General features: G+C 44.8%; 1 protein-coding gene across 3 annotated transcripts in view; it reads right to left on the bottom strand.

Annotated features, from left to right (window-relative positions):
• LOC124046678 (pleckstrin homology domain-containing family H member 1-like) overlaps positions 1-21,670 on the bottom strand; it is a 77,134-nt gene extending 55,464 nt beyond the window's left edge. For 2 of the 3 annotated variants that reach the window (XR_006841042.1, XM_046367319.1), the window contains exons 1-2: positions 21,354-21,670; positions 14,103-14,315 (exon numbers count right to left, since the gene is read on the bottom strand). Coding sequence is in view for 2 of the 3 variants with exons in the window: in XM_046367319.1 (XP_046223275.1) it covers positions 14,103-14,255 (153 nt within the window). In the remaining variant the exon portion in view is untranslated. Of the gene's footprint in view, positions 1-14,102; positions 14,364-21,353 lie in introns of those variants that run through there. The other variant, XM_046367321.1, reaches the window with a different exon arrangement.
• Between the last annotated feature and the right edge of the window lie 466 nt (positions 21,671-22,136).

Here is a 22,136-nt window from a genome sequence, read left to right as displayed (position 1 = left end):
ATGTCATGTCTCCAGCCCCCTGGTTACCACGGGGATCAACAGGCCATGTCATGTCTCCAGCCCCCTGGTTACCATGGGGATCAACAGGCCATGTCATGTCTCCAGCCCCCTGGTTACCACGGGGATCAACAGGCCATGTCATGTATCCAGCCCCCTGGTTACCACGGGGATCAACAGGCCATGTCATGTCTCCAGCCCCCTGGTTACCATGGGGATCAACAGGCCATGTCATGTCTCCAGCCCCCTGGTTACCACGGGGATCAACAGGCCATGTCATGTATCCAGCCCCCTGGTTACCACGGGGATCAACAGGCCATGTCATGTCTCCAGCCCCCTGGTTACCACGGGGATCAACAGGCCATGTCATGTATCCAGCCCCCTGGTTACCACGGGGATCAACAGGCCATGTCATGTATCCAGCCCCCTGGTTACCACGGGGATCAACAGGCCATGTCATGTCTCCAGCCCCCTGGTTACCATGGGGATCAACAGGCCATGTCATGTCTCCAGCCCCTGGTTACCACGGGGATCAACAGGCCATGTCATGTATCCAGCCCCCTGGTTACCACGGGGATCAACAGGCCATGTCATGTCTCCAGCCCCCTGGTTACCACGGGGATCAACAGGCCATGTCATGTATCCAGCCCCCTGGTTACCACGGGGATCAACAGGCCATGTCATGTCTCCAGAAGCTGTTCACTCTGACTGACTTTAGAGTCTGCTTACGGTTGCATTTAACAAGCTGTCATCTTTCACCAAGCTACTCAATTGTAAGAACATAGTCTAAGATTAATATATTCCTGTAAAATGCTCCGTTTTGAAGTTAATAAGATAAAAATGGCATACCTTTCCCTTTTCAAATTGAGTCTTGTGTTTAGAAGGCAGAGAGGAGTACTAATGCTGTAAGTCTGTGATGGCACTTTCTCTCCTTTCTGCATTGAGGAATCCAGAAGGGCTGATAGTATCCAGAGAGGGAGGAGGACCGACAGGGAGATAGTGACAGGCAGGAGAACAGACTGGACGAGAGACAGACATCTCATCCAATAACAGCTGAGCTCAGTGATAGACACCAGTGCTGTTAACACCTGTTAAGATATGAACTGTGAGAACTGTTACAGCTCCATGGTTGAACTGAAACACTGTATGGTTCAAAGAATGCTGCAAATGAGGTGGTAAACAAGTCAGGCTGCTCAGCTGATTGGTTGATTGGCTGACACACTGTAAATGGTGATATTTTGCAACTAAACTATTACCCAACCAAGATAAATTACATAAAACACAACAGAAAAAGTCTTTGGAGAACCTTAAATGATATCATGGGCAGAAAACCCAAATCAACTCCATAATTAATTGAAGTTGATGGGTCATTTAAAAAATAAACTTTTAATATTGCCAAAAGTGGAAATGACAACATTAACCAGTCAACCATCATATATGTGAATAAAATATCTAATAATGAAGAAAATGGATTGTTGTTTTTAATTTGGCCAAGTTAGTGTGGGAGAGGGAGAAAAACTATTGTTATCCATCAATAATGATAAACCACCAGATATAGACAACCTAGATGGGAAACTATTGTTATCCATCAATAATGATAAACCACCAGATATAGACAACCTAGATGGGAAACTATTGTTATCCATCAATAATGATAAACCACCAGATATAGACAACCTAGATGGGAAACTATTGTTATCCATCAATAATGATAAACCACCAGATATAGACAACCTAGATGGGAAACTATTGTTATCCATCAATAATGATAAACCACCAGATATAGACAACCTAGATGGGAAACTATTGAGAATTGTAGCAGACTGTATTGCCACCTCTATTTTGGTATATCTTTAACCAAAGCCTAAAGGAGTGTGTGTGTCCATAAACATGGAAGGAAGCTAAAGTAATTACAATACAAAAAAACAGTAAAGCACCCTTTGCTGGCTCTAACAGCCGCCCAATCAGTTTGTTGCCTGTTCTCAGTAAACCGATTGAGAGAATTGTGTTTGACCAAATACAATTCTATTTTTCAGAGTACAAGTTAACTACTGACTTTCAGCATGCAAATAGAGAAGAACACTCAACTTCTACTGCACTGACTCAGATGACAGATGATTGGTTAAAATACATGGATAATAAGATGATAGTTGGAGCTATATTGTTAGATTTCAACGCAGCCTTTAATATTATTGATCATAAATTGTTATTGCAGAAACTCACTTGCTATGGCTTTACATCACCTGACATCACATGGTTGCAGAACCCAGAGAGCTGTTCTTCAATGGAAGCTTTTCTAACATCCGATATGTACAGTTCGGTGTCCCTCAAGGCGGTTGCCTTGGGCCGTTACTCTTCTCTATTTTTACAAATGATTCGCCACTGGTCTTACACATAGCTAGAATGACTATGTATGCAGATGATTCCACTCTACATGTCAGCAACTCAAAGCCAGTGTGCTCACTGAAATTCTAAATAAGGAGTTAACCATAGCATTTTATTTGGTTCGAAACATTCTCAAAGACCTAATCCTTAACTGGAGTTGTGCATAAAGGGTGTGACAATGGAGTACGTTGAGGAATCTCTCCTTTTTTAACCATTTTTTTCTCCCCAATTTCATGTTATCCAATTGGTAGTGACAGTCTTGTCTAATCGCTGCAACTCCCGTACGGACTCGGGAGAGGCGAAGGTCGAGAGACATGCGTCCTCCGAAACACAACCCAGCCAAGCCGCACTGCTTCTTGACACAATGCACATCTAACCCGGAAGCCAGCCGCACCAATGTGTCGGAGGAAACACTGTACACCTGACGACCTGGTCAGCCTGCACTGCGCCCGACCCGCCACAGGAGTCGCTAGTGCACGATGAGACAAGGATATCCCTGCCGGCCAAACCCTCCCTAGCCCAGACGACGCTGGGCCAATTGTGCGCCCTCCCATGGGCCTCCCGGTCGCGGCTCGAACCCAGAATCTCTGTTGGCACAGCCTTTGACCACTGCGCCACCCGGGAGGCCCTCGTTGAAGAATCTCAACTCCTAGATATAACATTGGATGGTCAACTACAGTATCAAAATGAAATCATACTGACAAAGTTGTTGTGAAGATGGGGAGGGGTGTGTCTGTTATAAAAATATGTTCTGCTTTTTTGACACAAACATCAACTGTACTAGTTATTAAGGGTCTTGTCCCATCTTGATTACCGTCCGGTAATTTGGTCAAGTGCAGCAAAGAAAGACCTAGCAAAGCTGTAGCTGGCTCAAAACAGCACAGTATGCCTTACCCTTAACTACACATACTGAACTAACATCAACAACATGCATGCCAGTCTTTCTTGGTCTAGGGTTAATGAAATATTAAAGGGATAAGGCGTGCTAGCTTTAGCAAAATCACTGGAAGTCTATGGTATCTCCTAGCATGCTAGCAGATACCATAGCCACTGCGCAAAACGACCTCTACCTTCCTTCATACACAGTGCCATGCAAATGGTATCCACAAGTTCATCTGACTCTGGGAAAGTAGATAAAATCGTGACGTTTCCCTTTAACTGCTTCACTTCTAGCTGCCATGAGAAATATTACTGTGATGAAAATTCAAAATTGTCTACACAATTAAATAACATTCAGCTCAGACACCCATACATACCCCACAAGACATGCCACATGGGGTCTCTTCACAGTCCCCAAGTCCAGAACTAATTCATGGCAACAAACAGTTTTATACAGAGCCATAATCACATGGAACTTCCTACCATCTCCTATTACTCAAAGAGTAAAATTACCTTTAAAAAAAGATTAAACAACATCTCATGAAACAGCGAGGACTGTGAGGAGAAACACACAGACACACAGACACACCATCAAACAGACACACCATAAAACAGACACACTAACACACAGACACTCTAACAAACAGACACACTAACAGACACTCTAACACACAGACGCACTAACACACAGACACACAGACGCTCTAACACACAGACACTCTAACACACAGACACACTAACACACAGACACTCTAACACACAGAGACTCTAACAAACAGACACACTAACAGACACTCTAACACACAGACGCACTAACACACAGACACACAGACGCTCTAACACACAGACACTCTAACACACAGACACACTAACACACAGACACACTAACACACAGACACTCTAACACACAGAGACTCTAACACACAGACACACTAACACACAGACACACCATCAAACAGACACCCTAACACACAGACACTCTAACACACAGACACTCTAACACACAGACACTAACACACAGACAATCTAACACACAGACACTAACACACAGACACTCTAACACACAGACAATCTAACACACAGACACTCTAACACACAGACAAACACACAGACACTCTAACACATCTAACACACAGACACCCACAGACAATAACACACAGACACTCTAACACACAGACAATCTCTAACACACAGACACACCATCAAACAGACACCCTAACACACAGACACTCTAACACACAGACACTCTAACACACAGACACTCTAACACACAGACACTAACACACAGACACTCTAACACACAGACAATCTAACACACAGACACTCTAACACACATTGTTTTGTTGCACTGCCGATCAGTGTTTTGTTACTTGTCATGTTTTGTGTTTTTTTGTGTGACCCAGGAAGAGTACCTGATACTTCTGCAAAAGCTAATAGGGATCCAAATAAAGAAATAACGAAATAAACATACTAATATCTGACAACTCTGAGTTGTTCAACCTGAAAATGCAGCTAGCAATAATACACAGGCAGCTAAGCATCCTCCTTGTCATGTTATGTCTTGTTCCTGTTCTTTCTCTTCACTTCGTTTCCCCCTGCTGGTCGTATTAGGTTACCTTCTCTTCCTTTCCTTCCCCCAGCTGTTCCTCATCTCCTCTAACTACCTAGTTTACTCTCTCCCACCTGTTCCCTTTTTTCCCTCTGATTAGGTCTCTATTTCTCTCTCTGTTTCTGCTTCTGTCTTTGTCAGATTCTCGTTTGCTTCACCCTTGTCCCGTCCTGTCGTAATCTGCCTCTTCATCAGATGCTACGTGTGATCAGGTACCTCTGTCCTCTACAACCCGCGCCTACCCGGAGAGACCAGCAGTCTGTTGCCGCTAACCCTGCTATTCTCCTCTGCTGCTAGAAGGGGACTCTCCTGTAAAGATCAGAAGACTTTATGATTTATTTGTCGCCCTCTCTGCGGGTTGTCTATTTTGTCAATCGATACATCTGAAGAGGATATATGTCTTCCCTGTGTTTGGACATTAAAAGACTCTGTTTCTGTTAAACCGCTTTTGGGTCCTCACTCACCTGCATAACATGCATTCATTGTAGCTGGGGATTTTAACAAAGCTAATCTGAAAACAAGACTCTCTAAATTTTATCAGCATATCGATTGCGCAACCAGGGGTGGTAAAACCTTGGATCATTGTTACTCTAACTTCCGCGACGCATATAAGGCCCTGCCCCGCCCCCCTTTCGGAAAAGCTGACCACGACTCCATTTTGTTGATCCCTGCCTACAGGCAGAAACTAAAACAAGAGGCTCCCACGCTAAGGTCTGTCCAACGCTGGTCAGACCAAGCTGACTATACACTCCAAGACTGCTTCCATCACGTGGACTGGGACATGTTTCGTATTGCGTCAGATAAAAATATTGACGAATACGCTGATTCGGTGTGCTAGTTCATTAGAACGTGCGTCGAAGATGTCGTTCCCATAGCAATGATAAAAACATTCACTAACCAGAAACCGTGGATTGATGGCAGCATTTGCGTGAAACTGAAAGCGCGAACCACTGCTTTTAATCAGGGCAAGGTGTCTGGCAACATGACCGAATACAAAGAGTGCAGCTATTCCCTCCGCAAGGCTATTAAACAAGCTAAGCGTCAGTACAGAGACAAAGTGGAATCTCAATTCAACGGCTCAGACACAAGAGGCATGTGGCAGGGTCTACAGTCAATCACGGACTACAAGAAGAAACCCAGCCCAGTCACGGACCAGGATGTCTTGCTCCCAGGCAGACTAAATAACTTTTTTGCCTGCTTTGAGGACAACACAGTGCCACTGACACGGCCTGCAACGAAAACATGCGGTCTCTCCTTCACTGCAGCCGAGGTGAGTAAGACATTTAAACGTGTTAACCCTCGCAAGGCTGCAGGCCCAGACGGCATCCCCAGACGCGCCCTTAGAGCATGCGCAGACCAGCTGGCCGGTGTGTTTACGGACATATTCAATCAATCCCTATACCAGTCTGCTGGTATAGGGATGCTGTTCCCACATGCTTCAAGAGGGCCACCATTGTTCCTGTTCCCAAGAAAGCTAAGGTAACTGAGCTAAACGACTACCGCCCCGTAGCACTCACTTCCGTCATCATGAAGTGCTTTGAGAGACTAGTCAAGGACCATATCACCTCCACGCTACCTGACACCCTAGACCCACTCCAATTTGCTTACCGCCCAAATAGGTCTACAGACGATGCAATCTCAACCACACTGCACACTGCCCTAACCCACCTGGACAAGAGGAATACCTATGTGAGAATGCTGTTCATGGACTACAGCTCGGCATTCAACACCATAGTACCCTCCAAGCTCGTCATCAAGCCCGAGACCCTGGGTCTCGACCCCGCCCTGTGCAACTGGGTACTGGACTTCCTGACGGGCCGCCCCCAGGTGGTGAGGGTAGGCAACAACATCTCCTCCCCGCTGATCCTCAACACGGGGGCCCCACAAGGGTGCGTTCTGAGCCCTCTCCTGTACTCCCTGTTCACCCACGACTGCGTGGCCACGCACGCCTCCAACTCAATCATCAAGTTTGCGGACGACACAACAGTGGTAGGCTTGATTACCAACAACGACGAGACGGCCTACAGGGAGGAGGTGAGGGCCCTCGGAGTGTGGTGTCAGGAAAATAACCTCACACTCAACGTCAACAAAACTAAGGAGATGATTGTGGACTTCAGGAAACAGCAGAGGGAACACCGCCCTATCCCATCGATGGAACAGTAGTGGAGAGGGTAGAAAGTTTTAAGTTCCTCGGCATACACATCACAGACAAACTGAATTGGTCCACTCACACTGACAGCGTCGTGAAGAAGGCGCAGCAGCGCCTCTTCAACCTTAGGAGGCTGAAAAAATTTGGCTTGTCACCAAAAGCACTCACAAACTTCTACAGATGCACAATCGAGAGCATCCTGGCGGGCTGTATCACCGCCTGGTATGGCAACTGCTCCGCCCTCAACCGTAAGGCTCTCCAGAGGGTGGTGAGGTCTGCACAACGCATCACCGGGGGCAAACTACCTGCCCTCCAGGACACCTACACCACCCGATGTTACAGGAAGGCCATAAAGATCATCAAGGACATCAACCACCCGAACCACTGCCTGTTCACCCCGCTATCATCCAGAAGGCGAGGTCAGTACAGGTGCATCAAAGCTGGGACCGAGAGACTGAAAAACAGCTTCTATCTCAAGGCCATCAGACTGGTAAACAGCCACCACTAACATTGAGTGGCTGCTGCCAACACACTGTCATTGACACTGACCCAACTCCAGCCACTTTAATAATGGGAATTGATGGGAAATTATGTAAATATATCACTAGCCACTTTAAACAATGCTACCTTATATAATGTTACTTACCTTACATTATTCATCTCATATGCATACGTATATACTGTACTCTACATCATCGACTGCATCCTTATGTAATACATGTATCACTAGCCACTTTAACTATGCCACTTTGTTTACTTTGTCTACATACTCATCTCATATGTATATACTGTACTCGATACCATCTACTGTATGCTGCTCTGTACCATCACTCATTCATATATCCTTATGTACATATTCTTTATCCCCTTACACTGTGTATAAGACAGTAGTTTTGGAATTGTTAGTTAGATTACTTGTTGGTTATCACTGCATTGTCGGAACTAGAAGCACAAGCATTTCGCTACACTCGCATTAACATCTGCTAACCAGGTGTATGTGACAAATAAAATTAGATTTGATTTGATTTGATGGTCCTCTGTAGCTCAGTTAGTAGAACATGGTCCTCTGTAGCTCAGTTAGTAGAACATGGTCCTCTGTAGCTCAGTTAGTAGAACATGGTCCTATGTAGCTCAGTTAGTAGAACATGGTCCTCTGTAGCTTAGTTAGTAGAACATGGTCCTCTGTAGCTCAGTTAGTAGAACATGGTCCTCTGTAGCTCAGTTAGTAGAACATGGTCCTCTGTAGTTCAGTTAGTAGAACATGGTCCTCTGTAGCTCAGTTAGTAGAACATGGTCCTCTGTAGCTCAGTTAGTAGAACATGGTCCTATGTAGCTCAGTTAGTAGAACATGGTCCTCTGTAGCTCAGTTAGTAGAACATGGTCCTCTGTAGCTTAGTTAGTAGAACATGGTCCTCTGTAGCTCAGTTAGTAGAACATGGTCCTCTGTAGCTCAGTTAGTAGAACATGGTCCTCTGTAGTTCAGTTAGTAGAACATGGTCCTCTGTAGCTCAGTTAGTAGAACATGGTCCTCTGTAGCTCAGTTAGTAGAACATGGTCCTCTGTAGTTCAGTTAGTAGAACATGGTCCTCTGTAGCTCAGTTAGTAGAACATGGTCCTCTGTAGCTCAGTTAGTAGAACATGGTACTCTGTAGCTCAGTTAGTAGAACATGGTCCTGTGTAGCTCAGTTGGTAGAACATGGTCCTCTGTAGCTCAGTTAGTAGAACATGGTCCTCTGTAGCTCAGTTAGTAGAACATGGTCCTCTGTAGCTCAGTTAGTAGAACATGGTCCTCTGTAGCTCAGTTAGTAGAACATGGTCCTCTGTAGTTCAGTTAGTAGAACATGGTCCTCTGTAGCTCAGTTAGTAGAACATGGTCCTCTGTAGCTCAGTTAGTAGAACATGGTCCTCTGTAGTTCAGTTAGTAGAACATGGTCCTCTGTAGCTCAGTTAGTAGAACATGGTCCTCTGTAGCTCAGTTAGTAGAACATGGTCCTCTGTAGCTCAGTTAGTAGAACATGGTCCTCTGTAGTTCAGTTAGTAGAACATGGTCCTCTGTAGTTCAGTTAGTAGAACATGGTCCTCTGTAGCTCAGTTAGTAGAACATGGTCCTCTGTAGCTCAGTTAGTAGAACATGGTCCTCTGTAGTTCAGTTAGTAGAACATGGTCCTCTGTAGTTCAGTTAGTAGAACATGGTCCTCTGTAGCTCAGTTAGTAGAACATGGTCCTCTGTAGTTCAGTTAGTAGAACATGGTCCTCTGTAGTTCAGATATTATATCTATATTATTACCTATATCTATATTATATTATATCTATATTATAAACAGGGTGGTTCAGGCACTGAATGCTGATTGGCTAACACACCACGGGTATGACAAAACATTTATTTTTACTGCTCTAATTACATTGGTAACCAGTTTATAATAGCAATAACGGCACCTCAGGGGTTTGTGGTATATGACCACGACTAAGGGCTGTTTCCAGGCACTCCATGTTGCGTCGTACATAAGAACATCCCTTAGCTGTGGTATATTGGCCAAATACCACACCTCCTCGTGCCTTATTGCTTAATTATACCATGACAGTGCTCCGTACCAAAGCAATGCAAAGATAATGATGGTTTTATTATGAGCAGTGAAAACTCAATATATACAATTGAAATCGGAAGTTTACATACACTTAGATTAGAGTCATTAATACTTGTTTTTCAACCACTTCACAAATTTATTGTTAACAAACTATAGTTTTGGCAAGTCAGTTAGGACATATACTTTGTGCATGACACAAGTATTTTTTCAAACAATTGTTTACAGACAGATTATTTCACTTATTTCACTTGTATCACAATTCCAGTGGGTCAGAAGTTTACATACACTAAGTTGACTGTGCCTTTAAACAGCTTGGAGAAATACAGAAAATGATGTCATGGCTTTAGAAGCTTCTGATAGGCTAATTGACATCATTTGAGTCAATTGGAGGTGTACCTGTGGATGTATTTCAAGGCCTACCTTCAAACTCAATGTCTCTTTGCTTGACATCCTGGGAAAATCAAAAGAAAAGTCTGGTTCATCCTTGGGAGCAATTTCCAAATGCCTGAAGGTACCACGTTCGTCTGTACAAACAATAGTACGCAGTATAAACAAGATGGGACCACGCAGGCGTCATACCGCTCAGGAAGGAGACGTGTTCTGTCTCCTAGAGATGAACGTACTGTGGTGCAAAAAGTGCAAATCAATCCCAGAACAACAGCAAAGGACCTTGTGAAGATACTGGAGGAAACAGGTACAAAAGTATCTATATCCACAGTAAAACGAGTCCTATATCAACACAACCTGAAAGGTCGCTCAGCAAGGAAGAAGCCACTGCTACAAAACCTATAAAAGCCGGACTACGGTTTGCAACTGCACATGGGGACAAAGATCGTACTTTTTGGAGAAATGTCCTCTGGTCTGATGAAACAAACATAGAACTGTTTGACCATAATGACCATTGTTATATTCAGAGGAAAAAGGGGGAGGATTACAAGCCGAAGAACACCATCCCATCCGTGAAGGATGGGGGTGGCAGCATCATGTTGTGGGGGTGCTTTGCTGCAGGAGGGACTGGTGCACTTCAAAAAATAGATGAGGTAGGAATATTGCGTGGATATATTGAAGCAAAATCTCAAGACATCAGTCAGGAAGTTAAAGCTTGGTCGCAAATGGGTCATTCAAATGGACAATGACCCCAAGCATACTTCCATAGTTGTTGCAAAATGGCTTAAGGACAACAAAGTCAAGGTATTGGAGCGGCCATCACAAAGCCCTGACCTCAATCCTATAGATATTTGTGGCCAGAACTGAAAAGGTGTGTGCGAGCAAGGAGGCCTACAATCCTGACTCAGTTACACCAGCTCTGTCTGGAGGAATGAGACAAAATTCACTCAACTTACTGTGGGAAGCTTGTGGAAGGCTACGCAATACGTTTGACCCAAGTTAAACAATTTATGGGAATGTGATGAAAGAAGTAAAAGCTGAAAGAAATCATTCTCTCTACTATTATTCTGACATTTAACATTCTTAAAATAAAGTGGTGATCCTAACTGACCTAAGACAGGGAATTTGTACTAGGATTAAATGTCAGGAATTGTGAAAAACTGAGTTTAAATGTATTTGGCTAAGGTGTATGTAAACTTCCGAATTCAACTGTATATGTAGAAGCTAGCAAGAAGCAGTCCCTGAACAAAGTGAGTTTCATTTGGTTGACATTTGGTTGCTTACTAACAACGTTACTCTGAACATTATTAGAATGTTTTGGAACAAACATGACATTCTGACAACGCCAACAGAAAGCTTTAATGTCATTTTACAATTCATCATTCTAAGAATTATCCCTCATAAATGTTGCTATGCTGTTCCTGGAAACACACACACACACACACACACACACACACACACACACACACACACACACACACACACACACACACACACACACACACACACACACACACACACACACACACACACACACACACACACACACACACACCTGTATTTTCACTCAGGCACTCATTCACACGAGTCAGTAGTTTCTCTGCTTTAGTGCAGGGCTGTCTGCCAAGGACCAGACAGTTAACCATTTGTTGCAACACAGAGGTCAGTGCAGCATGACTGACAGAGTCTATAAGCAGAACAGGGGAAACAACAAAAGGAAGGAGAAGACGGATAGGAGGAGGGAGGTTTTAGGTGTCTGTTCACAGGTAGTCTTTTATGTCAGTGGAATAAGCCAAAGTTAAATGATGTTCCTAAACCGGCCTACTGTTCCTAAACCAGCCTACTGTTCTACTAAACCAGCCTACTGTTCCTAAACCAGCCTACTGTTCCTAAATCAGCCTACTGTTCCTAAACCAGCCTACTGTTCTACTAAACCAGTCTACTGTTCCTAAACCAGCTTACTCTTCCTAAACCAGCCTACTGTTCCTAAACCAGCCTACTGTTCCTAAACCAGCCTACTGTTCCTAAACCAGCCTACTGTTCTACTAAACCAGCCTACTGTTCCTAAACCAGTCTACTGTTCCTAAACCGGCCTACTGTTCCTAAACCAGCCTACTGTTCCTAAACCAGCCTACTGTTCTACTAAACCAGCCTACTGTTCCTAAACCAGTCTACTGTTCCTAAACCGGCCTACTGTTCCTAAACCAGCCTACTGTTCCTAAACCAGCCTACTGTTCTACTAAACCAGCCTACTGTTCCTAAACCAGCCTACTGTTCCTAAACCAGCCGACTGTTCTACTAAACCAGTCTACTGTTCCTAAACCAGCTTACTGTTCCTAAACCAGCCTACTGTTCCTAAACCAGCCTACTGTTCCTAAACCAGTCTACTGTTCCTAAACCGGCCTACTGTTCCTAAACCAGCCTACTGTTCTACTAAACCAGCCTACTGTTCTACTAAACCAGCCTACTGTTCTATTAAACCAGCCTACTGTTCTATTAAACCAGCCTACTGTTCTACTAAACCAGCCTACTGGTCTACTAAACCAGCCTACTGCTCTACTAAACCAGTCCACTGGTCTACTAAACCAGACAACTGTTCTATTAAACCAGTCTACTGTTCTACTAAACCAGACTACTGTTCCTAAACCAGCCTACTGTTCCTAAACCGGCCTACTGTTTCTAAACCACCCTACTATTCCTAAACCAGCATACTGTTTCTAAACCAGCCTACTGTTTCTAAACATCCTACTGTTCCTAAACCAGCCTACTGTTCTATTAAACCAGCCTACTGTTCTACTAAACCAGCCTACTGTTCCTAAACCAGCCTACTGTTCTATTAAACCAGCCTACTGGTCAACTAAACCAGCCTACTGTTCCTAAACCAGCCGACTGTTCTACTAAACCAGACTACTGTTCCTAAACCAGCCGACTGTTCTACTAAACCAGTCTACTGGTCTACTAAACCAGCCTACTGTTCTACTAAACCAGTCCACTGGTCTACTAAACCAGACTACTGTTCTACTAAACCAGTCCACTGGTCTACTAAACCAGACAACTGTTCTATTAAACCAGTCTACTGTTCTACTAAACCAGCTTACTGTTCCTAAACCAGCTTACTGTTCCTAAACCAGCCTACTGTTTCTAAACCACCCTACTGTTCCTAAACCCGCATACTGTTCTATTAAACCAGCCTACTGTTCTACTAAACCAGCCTACTGTTCCTAAACCAGCCTACTGTTCTATTAAACCAGCCTACTGGTCTACTAAACCAGCCTACTGTTCCTAAACCAGCTGACCCTTCTACTAAACCAGCCTACTGTTTCTAAACCAGCCTACTGTTCTATTAAACCAGCCTATTTTTCAATTAAACCAGCCTACTGTTCTATTAAACCAGCCTACTCTTCCTAAACCAGCTGACTGTTCTACTAGATCAGCACAGAGAATTATCACCATAGCATAACCAGTTCCCACACCACGTGGGTCTGTTGGATGTAAAACGGTGAATAACGCAATACAGTTCATTCATGCACACCAAATCAATGTAGGTCAAAACACACAGTGGCAAGGCTGCTCCATGTGTGGAAAACTTAATCCCAAATCTTTATGATTTGTGATGCTAAAATAGATTTGCACTACAGTTCTTACCTTTGGACCTTATATACAATGTGAGCAAATGAGGTGAGATAAGGGAGGTAAAGGCAAAAGAAAGGCCATGGTGGCAAAGTAAATACAATATAGCAAGTAAAACACTGGAATGGTAGATTTGCAGTGGAAGAATGTGCAAAGTAGAGATGAAATAATGGGGTGCAAAGGAGAAAAATACAAATTAAAAATACAGTAGGGGAAGAGGTAGTTGTTTAGGCTAAATTATAGATGGGCTAATAATAATGACTTGATTAGTGTGTGTAGAGCTAGGTAAAACATGAAATGCGTGTTTCTTTGTGTCCCCAGGACCAGATGAAGAAACACTGCCTTAGACAGTACAAAGTAGCACATGACGTTGATGCCCACAACTTCAAGTCAACATTCAAAAAATGTTGCGTGAAGGTTGTGTGTTTGCTGGGACTTTTCCCTTAGATAGTACTACTTTACCCATGATGCCCCCCCTCACCTTCTCGGCCAGCAGCTCTCGGATCTTCCCCGCCTGCAGACGAAACCTGAGCAGCTGCATCTCCAGGGCAACACAACGCTTCTGCCAGTCCACGCTACCTGCTCCTACTACGGAGCCTGCACCCGCCCTGCCACTCTCCAAGACGTCTGCCATGTTGACCGCACCGCTGCCCGACAGATGGACCCTGTCGCCTGGTAACCGACTGACCCGGACCTGCAGAGCAACACACACAGTCAGAGCCAGAGCAGGAGCCAGAGCAGGAGCTAGAGCAGGAGCCAGAGCAGGAGCCAGAGCAGGAGCCAGAGCAGGAGCAGGAGCCAGGCCGCGGGAACGGAGCAGGAGCAGGAGCAGGAGCAGGAGCCAGGCCGCGGGAACGGAGCAGGAGCAGGAGCCAGAGCAGGAGCCAGAGCAGGAGCCAGGCCGCGGGAACGGAGCAGGAGCAGGAGCAGGAGCAGGAGCAGGAGCAGGAGCAGGAGCAGGAGCAGGAGCAGGAGCAGGAGCAGCAAAAAGTTACAATACGTGTGTCAGTTTTTGTACGTTTTTTTTATCAAGTGAAAACAAGTAAAAACCCTTTGAAGATCTTAGAAAGGAAATAGTGTTTAATAGTGTCCCCACTTCACTTCCCATGACTCAGTGGGACAATGTGAGAAAAACAAACACTCACCACTCAGAGAGGACTTCATGATGACACAGTTAAATACATGTTTCCTCTCTCACTACACACACAGCAGGCCAGGCTCTGCTTTTTAACCAAATAACTCCTAACCCAGTCCATGTGCCACACCCCCAGCATCGGTCCCCCATCAAGATCTCCCTAGCTTTGGATTATGGGTTGCCGAGGCATAGCCAAGCCATGCAATGCCTGGATCCCACCCCCATCCCCAACCCCAGCCCCCAACACAGCTTTCCCCAGCCCAGCCCAGCCAGGCAATCCCTTCTTAATTACAGGGCAGAAGTGAAACAGGATCCAAGCCAGCACAATAGTGTCTTTCTGCATGACAGTCCCATCACGGATGTGGAGGCTGGAGGGGGGCTGTGTTTGTGAGTTATAGCTTAGCTAGCTAAACAAAGACAGGGGAAGAGAATGTGTGAGAGTGAGTGAATGGATAGAGCTCTGAATGTGGGGCGCTCAACTTATTTTTACCTGAGAGAAAGGGATCAGAGATTGACTAGTTGTCATTTTCTCAGACGAGATGGATATTCTCACATGTTTTATTCACAAAGGCTCAAATGGAAATTCAATGGTGGACAGTTGATTACAGTAACTAAGAGTGAATGTATAGCTCATCTATTACAATTGTTGTAGTGGTGTCTAAAGACAGACGGACTAGACAGACAAGACAGTCAGCCAGGCAGATAAACAGCCAGCAAGCCAGTCAGTCAGTCATACAGCCTGTCAGCTAGACAAACAGCCAGACAGCCAGTCTTTCAGTCAGACAGCCAAAAAGCCAAAAAGTCAGCCAGCCATCCAGCTAGCCAGACAGACAAACAGCCAACCAACCAACCAGTCAGTCAACTAACCAGCTAGCCAGCCAGACAAACAACTAGCCAGACAACCAGCCAGCCAGACAAACAGAAAGCCAGTCAGTCATCCAGACTGCCAGCTAGACAAACAGACAGACAGCCATCCAGTCAGCCAATCAGCGAGCCAGTCAGACAAACTGCCAGCCACCTATCCAGACAAACAGCCCAACTATCCAGCTAGCTGACCAGACAAACAGCTAGCCACACAAACAGCCAACCAGTCAGCCAGCCAGACAAACAGCAATCTAGACAAATAGACAGACAGCCATCCTGTCAGCCAATCAGCGAGCCAGTCAGACAAACTGCCAGCCACCTATCCAGACAAACAGCCCAACTATCCAGCTAGCCAACCAGACAAACAGCTAGCCACACAAACAGCCAACCAGTCAGCCAGCCAGCCCGTCAGCCAGCTAGACAAACAGCCAGCAAGCCAGTCAACCAGACAGCCAGACCAACTACCAGCCAGCCAAAGATATAGCCATGGTCCTCCACTGTCAGCAGCAGTACAGCAGACGGCCAAAGCTCAAAGACCCAGCGGCTATAACTGAGCCATGTCTCTCTGTACTCTCTACAATTAGCCTGCTCATAAATAGCTAGCACCAACTTGCAGGCTAATTACAGAAGCCATACATCCAGAGGTTCTTCTGGCCGACCACAAGGCCCAGACCCTGGCTCCATTCTCTATCTGGAGTTTGAGGTTTAGGAGAACCAGCCAGCCAGAGGCAAACTGGGGGTGTGAGGAAGGAGATGTCAGCCCAAAGCAGACAGCCATGCTCGGCCCCGCCAGGCTAGCCTTGCACAGCCCTGTTACTGTATACTCAGATAACTAAGGCCAAACCAGGCCAACCCTTCTATGGTAGCTAGCTTAGATCAGCTGCTATGGTAGTCTATTCAGTCTGACCAGTCCAAAGCAGCCCATCTATGGTAAGCCCAGCTCAGGTCAGCCCAGCCCAGGTCAGCCCAGCCCAGGTCAGCCCAGCCCATGTCAGCCCATGTCAGCCCAGGTTAGCCCAGCCCAGGTCAGCCCAGCCCAGGTCAGCCCATGTCAGCCCAGGTTAGCCCAGCTCAGGTCAGCCCAGCCCAGGTCAGCCCAGCCCAGGTCAGCCCAGGTCAGCCCAGCCCATGTCAGCCCATGTCAGCCCATGTCAGCCCAGGTTAGCCCAGCCCAGGTCAGCCCAGCCCAGGTCAGGCCAGGTCAGCCCAGCCCAGGTCAGGTCAGCCCAGGTCAGCCCAGCCCAGGTCAGGCCCGGTCAGGCCAAGTCAGGCCAGCCCAGGTCAGGTCAGGCCAGGTCAGCCCAGGTCAGGTCAGGTCAGCCCAGGTCAGGTCTGCCCAGGTCAGGTCAGCCCAGGTCAGGTCAGGTCAGCCCAGGTCAGGGTAGCTAAGACACCTGGGTGCAAACAAAATATTTAAGCATGTCAATGCTAATGCTCCCCAGAACAATTCCTTTAGTTCCTTCAGCACCACAGGCTTGTTTAAAATAGGGAGGGGGGGGGGGGGGCATGGGTCGGTCCCTTCCCCTCTGGCTTTAGGGAGCCTGGGTCTTCCTTCAAAAATCTGCTCCCTTCTCCTCCAGCAGGAATACCTTGAAACACCGTAGGCCAGAGAAAACACAAGCAGCTGGCTGGATCCAAGATATATATCAAATATACATATGGACTACACTGACTCATTACTCTGAATACCACTGACTCATTACTCTGAATACCACTGGGTCCAGGACAATGGCTATTGACTGAAATGTGTGGCAATCATCTCAGATACCTGAGATACCTACAAAGGTTTACATGTGTTATGGAGTCTACCTCACTGGCTAAAGATTTCAGACAATGTGGCTTCTAAGTGTTGATGCTTCGAATGTGACTGCTGGTTCGAGCCCAGGTAGGGGCGAGGAGAGGAACGGAAGCTATACTGTTACACTGGCAATACTGTAGTGCCTATAAGAACATCCAATAGTCAAAGGTAAATGAAATACAAATAGTAGAGAGAGAAATAGTCCTATAAATACTATATTAAATACAACCTAAAACCTCTTACCTTGGAATATTGAAGTCTCATATTAAAAGGAACCACCAACTTTCATATGTTCTCATGTTCTGAGCAAGGAACTTAAACGTTAGCTTTTTTACATGGCACATATATTACATGGCACATATTTTACATGGCACACATGTTTACATGGCACATACATGGCACATATTGCATATTGGCACATATTACTTTCATGTTTTTGCATTATTTAAACCAAATTGAACATGTTTCATTATTTATTTGAGGCTACATTTATTTTATTGATGTATTATATTAAGTTAAAATAAGTGTTCATTCAGTATTGTTGTATAGAGCACGTACAACTTCTCACAATGACAAGTACAATGTAACTACCTGTGCATAAATAGTGTCACGCCCTGACCATAGAGAGCCCTTGTTTCTCTATGGTGTAGTAGATCAGGGTGTGACTAGGGGTTATTCTAGTTTATTATTCCTATGTTGTGTTCTAGTTTATATTTTCTATGTTGGTGTTTTGTATGATTCCCAATTAGAGGCAGCTGGTAATCGTTGCCTCTAATTGGGGATCATATTTATGTAGCTATTTTTCCCACCTGTGTTTGTGGGATATTGTTTTGTGTTTGTGCATGTGCACCACGTAGTCATGTTTAGTTGTTTGTTTATTGGTATATTTTTGTTTTGCTGAAGTTTCACTTGGAAATAAATATGTGAAACTCAACATCCGCTGCGCCTTGGTCCCGTTCTTACGACAACCGTGACAAATACCTGGTGTAACATAATTACATCAGTTATTTATTTGTATTAACTGTGGAGTAACACACTTGTGATGCAAAAGATTGTCCAAACACCTACTATGTCTGTAGTTATAAATATACATGAATACACATTAAGCAGGCCAAGGGTCTATAACAGCTGTAGCCAGGGTAGGACCACCTATCTTCCTCTCCTGTCTCCTCCTCTTGTCCCCTCTTCTCTCCTCTCCTCCACCTTTCATTTCCTCTCTCCTCTCCCCCTCTCTTCTCCTCTCTTCTCCTCCCCTCTTCTCTCCTCCTCTCCTCTCTACCTCTAGTGGAAGCTGAGTGTGCAGACAGGGTAGTCTAATGACAGGCTCTCTGTAAACTGACCACACTCATTATCAGTCTCTACCGTAAATACAGACCAGGACATTCCTCAGTGCTGAGGTGTAAACATACTATCCCATCACTACACACACACACACACACACACACACACACACACACACACACACACACACACACACACACACACACACACACACACACACACACACACACACACACACACACACACACACACACACACACACACACACACACACACACACACAGACCTGTCTCGCCTCAACAATGCAACAGGAGATGAGAGAGCAGGACTGTGCTGTGGGGAACGTGTGTTACCCTCTAGTACAAATCTAATCCACAGCTTCGCCAGACGGTAAAGAGAGACCTATACACTCTCAGAAAATAAGGCTTCCAAAAGGGTTCTTCAGCTGTCCCCATAGGAGCACTCTTTTTGGTTCCAGGTAAAACCCTTTTTGGTTCCAGGTAGAACTCTTTTTGGTTCCAGGTACATGTAAAACAAAAAGGTTTTTTCAAATGTTTCTCCTATGGGGACAGTCGAAGAACCCTTTTAGGTTCTAGATAGCACCTTTTTATCCTAACAGTGTAGGAGCACATGCATCTATCAAAAGCTCAACATCAAAGGGCTACCCAGACCCCTCTTTTACGCTGCTACTCTCTGTTTATTATCTATACACAGTCACTTTAACTCTTCATGTACATATTACCTCCATTACCTCAACTAACCGGTGCCCCCGCACATTGACTCTGTACCGGTACCCCCTGTATATAGCCTCCACATTGACTCTGTACCGGTACCCCCTGTATATAGCCTCCACATTGACTCTGTACCGGTACCCCCTGTATATAGCCTCCACATTGACTCTGTTCCGGTACCCCCTGTATATAGCCTCCACATTGACTCTGTACAGGTACCCCCTGTATATAGCCTCCACATTGACTCTGTACAGGTACCCCCTGTATATAGCCTCCACATTGACTCTGTTCCGGTACCCCCTGTATATAGCCTCCACATTGACTCTGTTCCGGTACCCCCTGTATATAGCCTCCACATTGACTCTGTACAGGTACCCCCTGTATATAGCCTCCACATTGACTCTGTTCCGGTACCCCCTGTATATAGCCTCCACATTGACTCTGTACTGGTACCCCCTGTATATAGCCTCCACATTGACTCTGTACCGGTACCCCCTGTATATAGTCTCCACATTGACTCTGTACAGGTACCCCCTGTATATAGCCTCCACATTGACCCTGTATCATTGATTCTGTACCGATACCCCCTGTATATAGCCTTGCTATTGTTATTTTACTGCTGCAGTTTAATTATTTGTTACTTTTATTTTCTATTTTTTACATATCTATTTTTTACTTAACACTTGTTTTTTCTTAAAACTTCTTAAAGTATTGTTGGTTAAGGGCTTGTAAGCATTTCACTGGAAGGTCTACATCTGTTGTGTTCTGTGCATGTGACAAATACAGTTAGATTTTGTTTGATATTTTCAAAACTCCAATAAACAGACTGCATAATTCTGAATTGGCCTATAACTGCAAATCTGCAATGTTTTTGGATTCTGTCTGTAGGGGCTGTAGAATACATATTTAGAGTTTGGCATTGGGTATTCAGAACTAGCTTGGAAAGAAAAAGAGGGCAGACGGGCAGGTAGCTTAGTGGTCAGAGCGTTGGGCCAGTAACCGAAAGGTTGCAAGATTGAATCCCTGAGCTGACAAGAGAAAAATCTGTTGTTCTGAACAAGGCAGTTAACCCACTGTTCCTAGGCCGTTATTGTAAATCATTGTATTACGTTTTATTCTAATTCTTAACTGACTTGCCTAGTTAAATAAAGGTTAAATAAAAAATATAAAAAATATATATATCATCATGGTTTGGTTTATGACCCATGTCATAACTAAAACCCTATGATTTACAACTCACATCAAATAGATGCTACAGTATTAGGCTGTCATTGTAAATGTGTTCTTAACTGACATGCCTAGGTAAATATAGGTTACATTTAAAAATGTTTTTAAAAATGCACCACGTTCCAATTCAGCTGGCTGCAACAGCTGAATTCCCAACACTCAACAGAGTGCCCTTAGATAACACCTGGGCTGTTTATCCATTTGTATCAGCATTATAATGGATGTGATTACAGCCAGGCAGCTGGGGCGAGTTGCACGCCCCCCCCCCTCCCCCCCTCAAAAAAAGTTGAAAGGTTTATCACTTTGAGGTCATCCGATCCAATGACATTTCTGTTTCAGATAACAGTTTGCAACACATCTTCTTTATTTCTTCTTCTGGTTTAGCAAGGAAAGGTCTACATTTCACCCGCATTACTGGTCACAACTCAATGGACTAGACGCCACCGTGAAAAAACGCCGACAGCAAATAAGCAATGTGGTTTCAATCGTAAACTCATCCAGCTCCAATCCTAGACTCGCGTTGCACTTCTCTTAGCAGACTACATACTGTAGGCTAGAGAATAATCATAATAACTAGCCAATGTCCCTGTGATGACACAAATCAAAGCGGAGGACTATTAGCCTAGGCTACAATCTGAAAAAGAAAAACACGTATGCGTTCCTGGTTATAGCGGAACTATTTCAAATACCTCTTACCTTGTGATGTTGTAGTCTCTCTCTCTCGCTCTTTCCTCGCGTAGTAAAGTGGCCCGGTAAATCACATCACGGCTCTCGGCTGCTATTCTCATTAACTTTCTGACTGTAGCCTGTTCCTACTATTCCTCTTCTGTCAACGTTTCATGCTGTAGTATCGTCCTGTATAACTCCGGTTCCCCGTGTCTCTCGTGCTCGTAGAGAGAGGTCAGGAGACAGTGCCTCCTTGACGTGGATCCCCATTCCCTAGGTTTATCCCTAATTCCTATTAAAGGGCCAAATGCAGGATCACATTTCGCCGGGAATCAAACCCGCTGGTGTCGGAACTATGGTAGGAACTGCACAGGATATTGCATCAGAGCTATGTGTTACATTTCTTATTACTATAGTATAAACATAATGTGAAGACTAAACGTTGTACACATTAGCCTAGTAACCTGAATTATGAAATAAATCAGACTATTGTTTTTCTTTGTACTTGTTTTATAAATATTCTCTGTCCTGTGTGTTTCCAGAATCTCTAGAAATAAGAAAGTATTTTTTTCTTGAGTGTCCAATTCTAGTTCTATCCTTAATTCTGTTTATTCAGAAGCAATGGGCTTTCTACCACAAACTTTACGAGAATGAAAAGTTGTTACAGCGTGGTGTGAGAGTTTGCAGCTATTAATGAATCATTAGCCAGGCTGTAAAAGCTTTGTGAGGGGATAATTAGGCTGGTTTCAGACTGGGGTTTCTGCCTTCTAAACACTACTACATTCCACCTCAGCGTCAGATTCACACAGTGGC

Source organism: Oncorhynchus gorbuscha, linkage group LG10 (genome assembly GCF_021184085.1).
Source record: "Oncorhynchus gorbuscha isolate QuinsamMale2020 ecotype Even-year linkage group LG10, OgorEven_v1.0, whole genome shotgun sequence".
NCBI lineage: Eukaryota > Metazoa > Chordata > Actinopteri > Salmoniformes > Salmonidae > Oncorhynchus > Oncorhynchus gorbuscha.
This window is presented reverse-complemented; position numbering and strand designations above follow the sequence as displayed.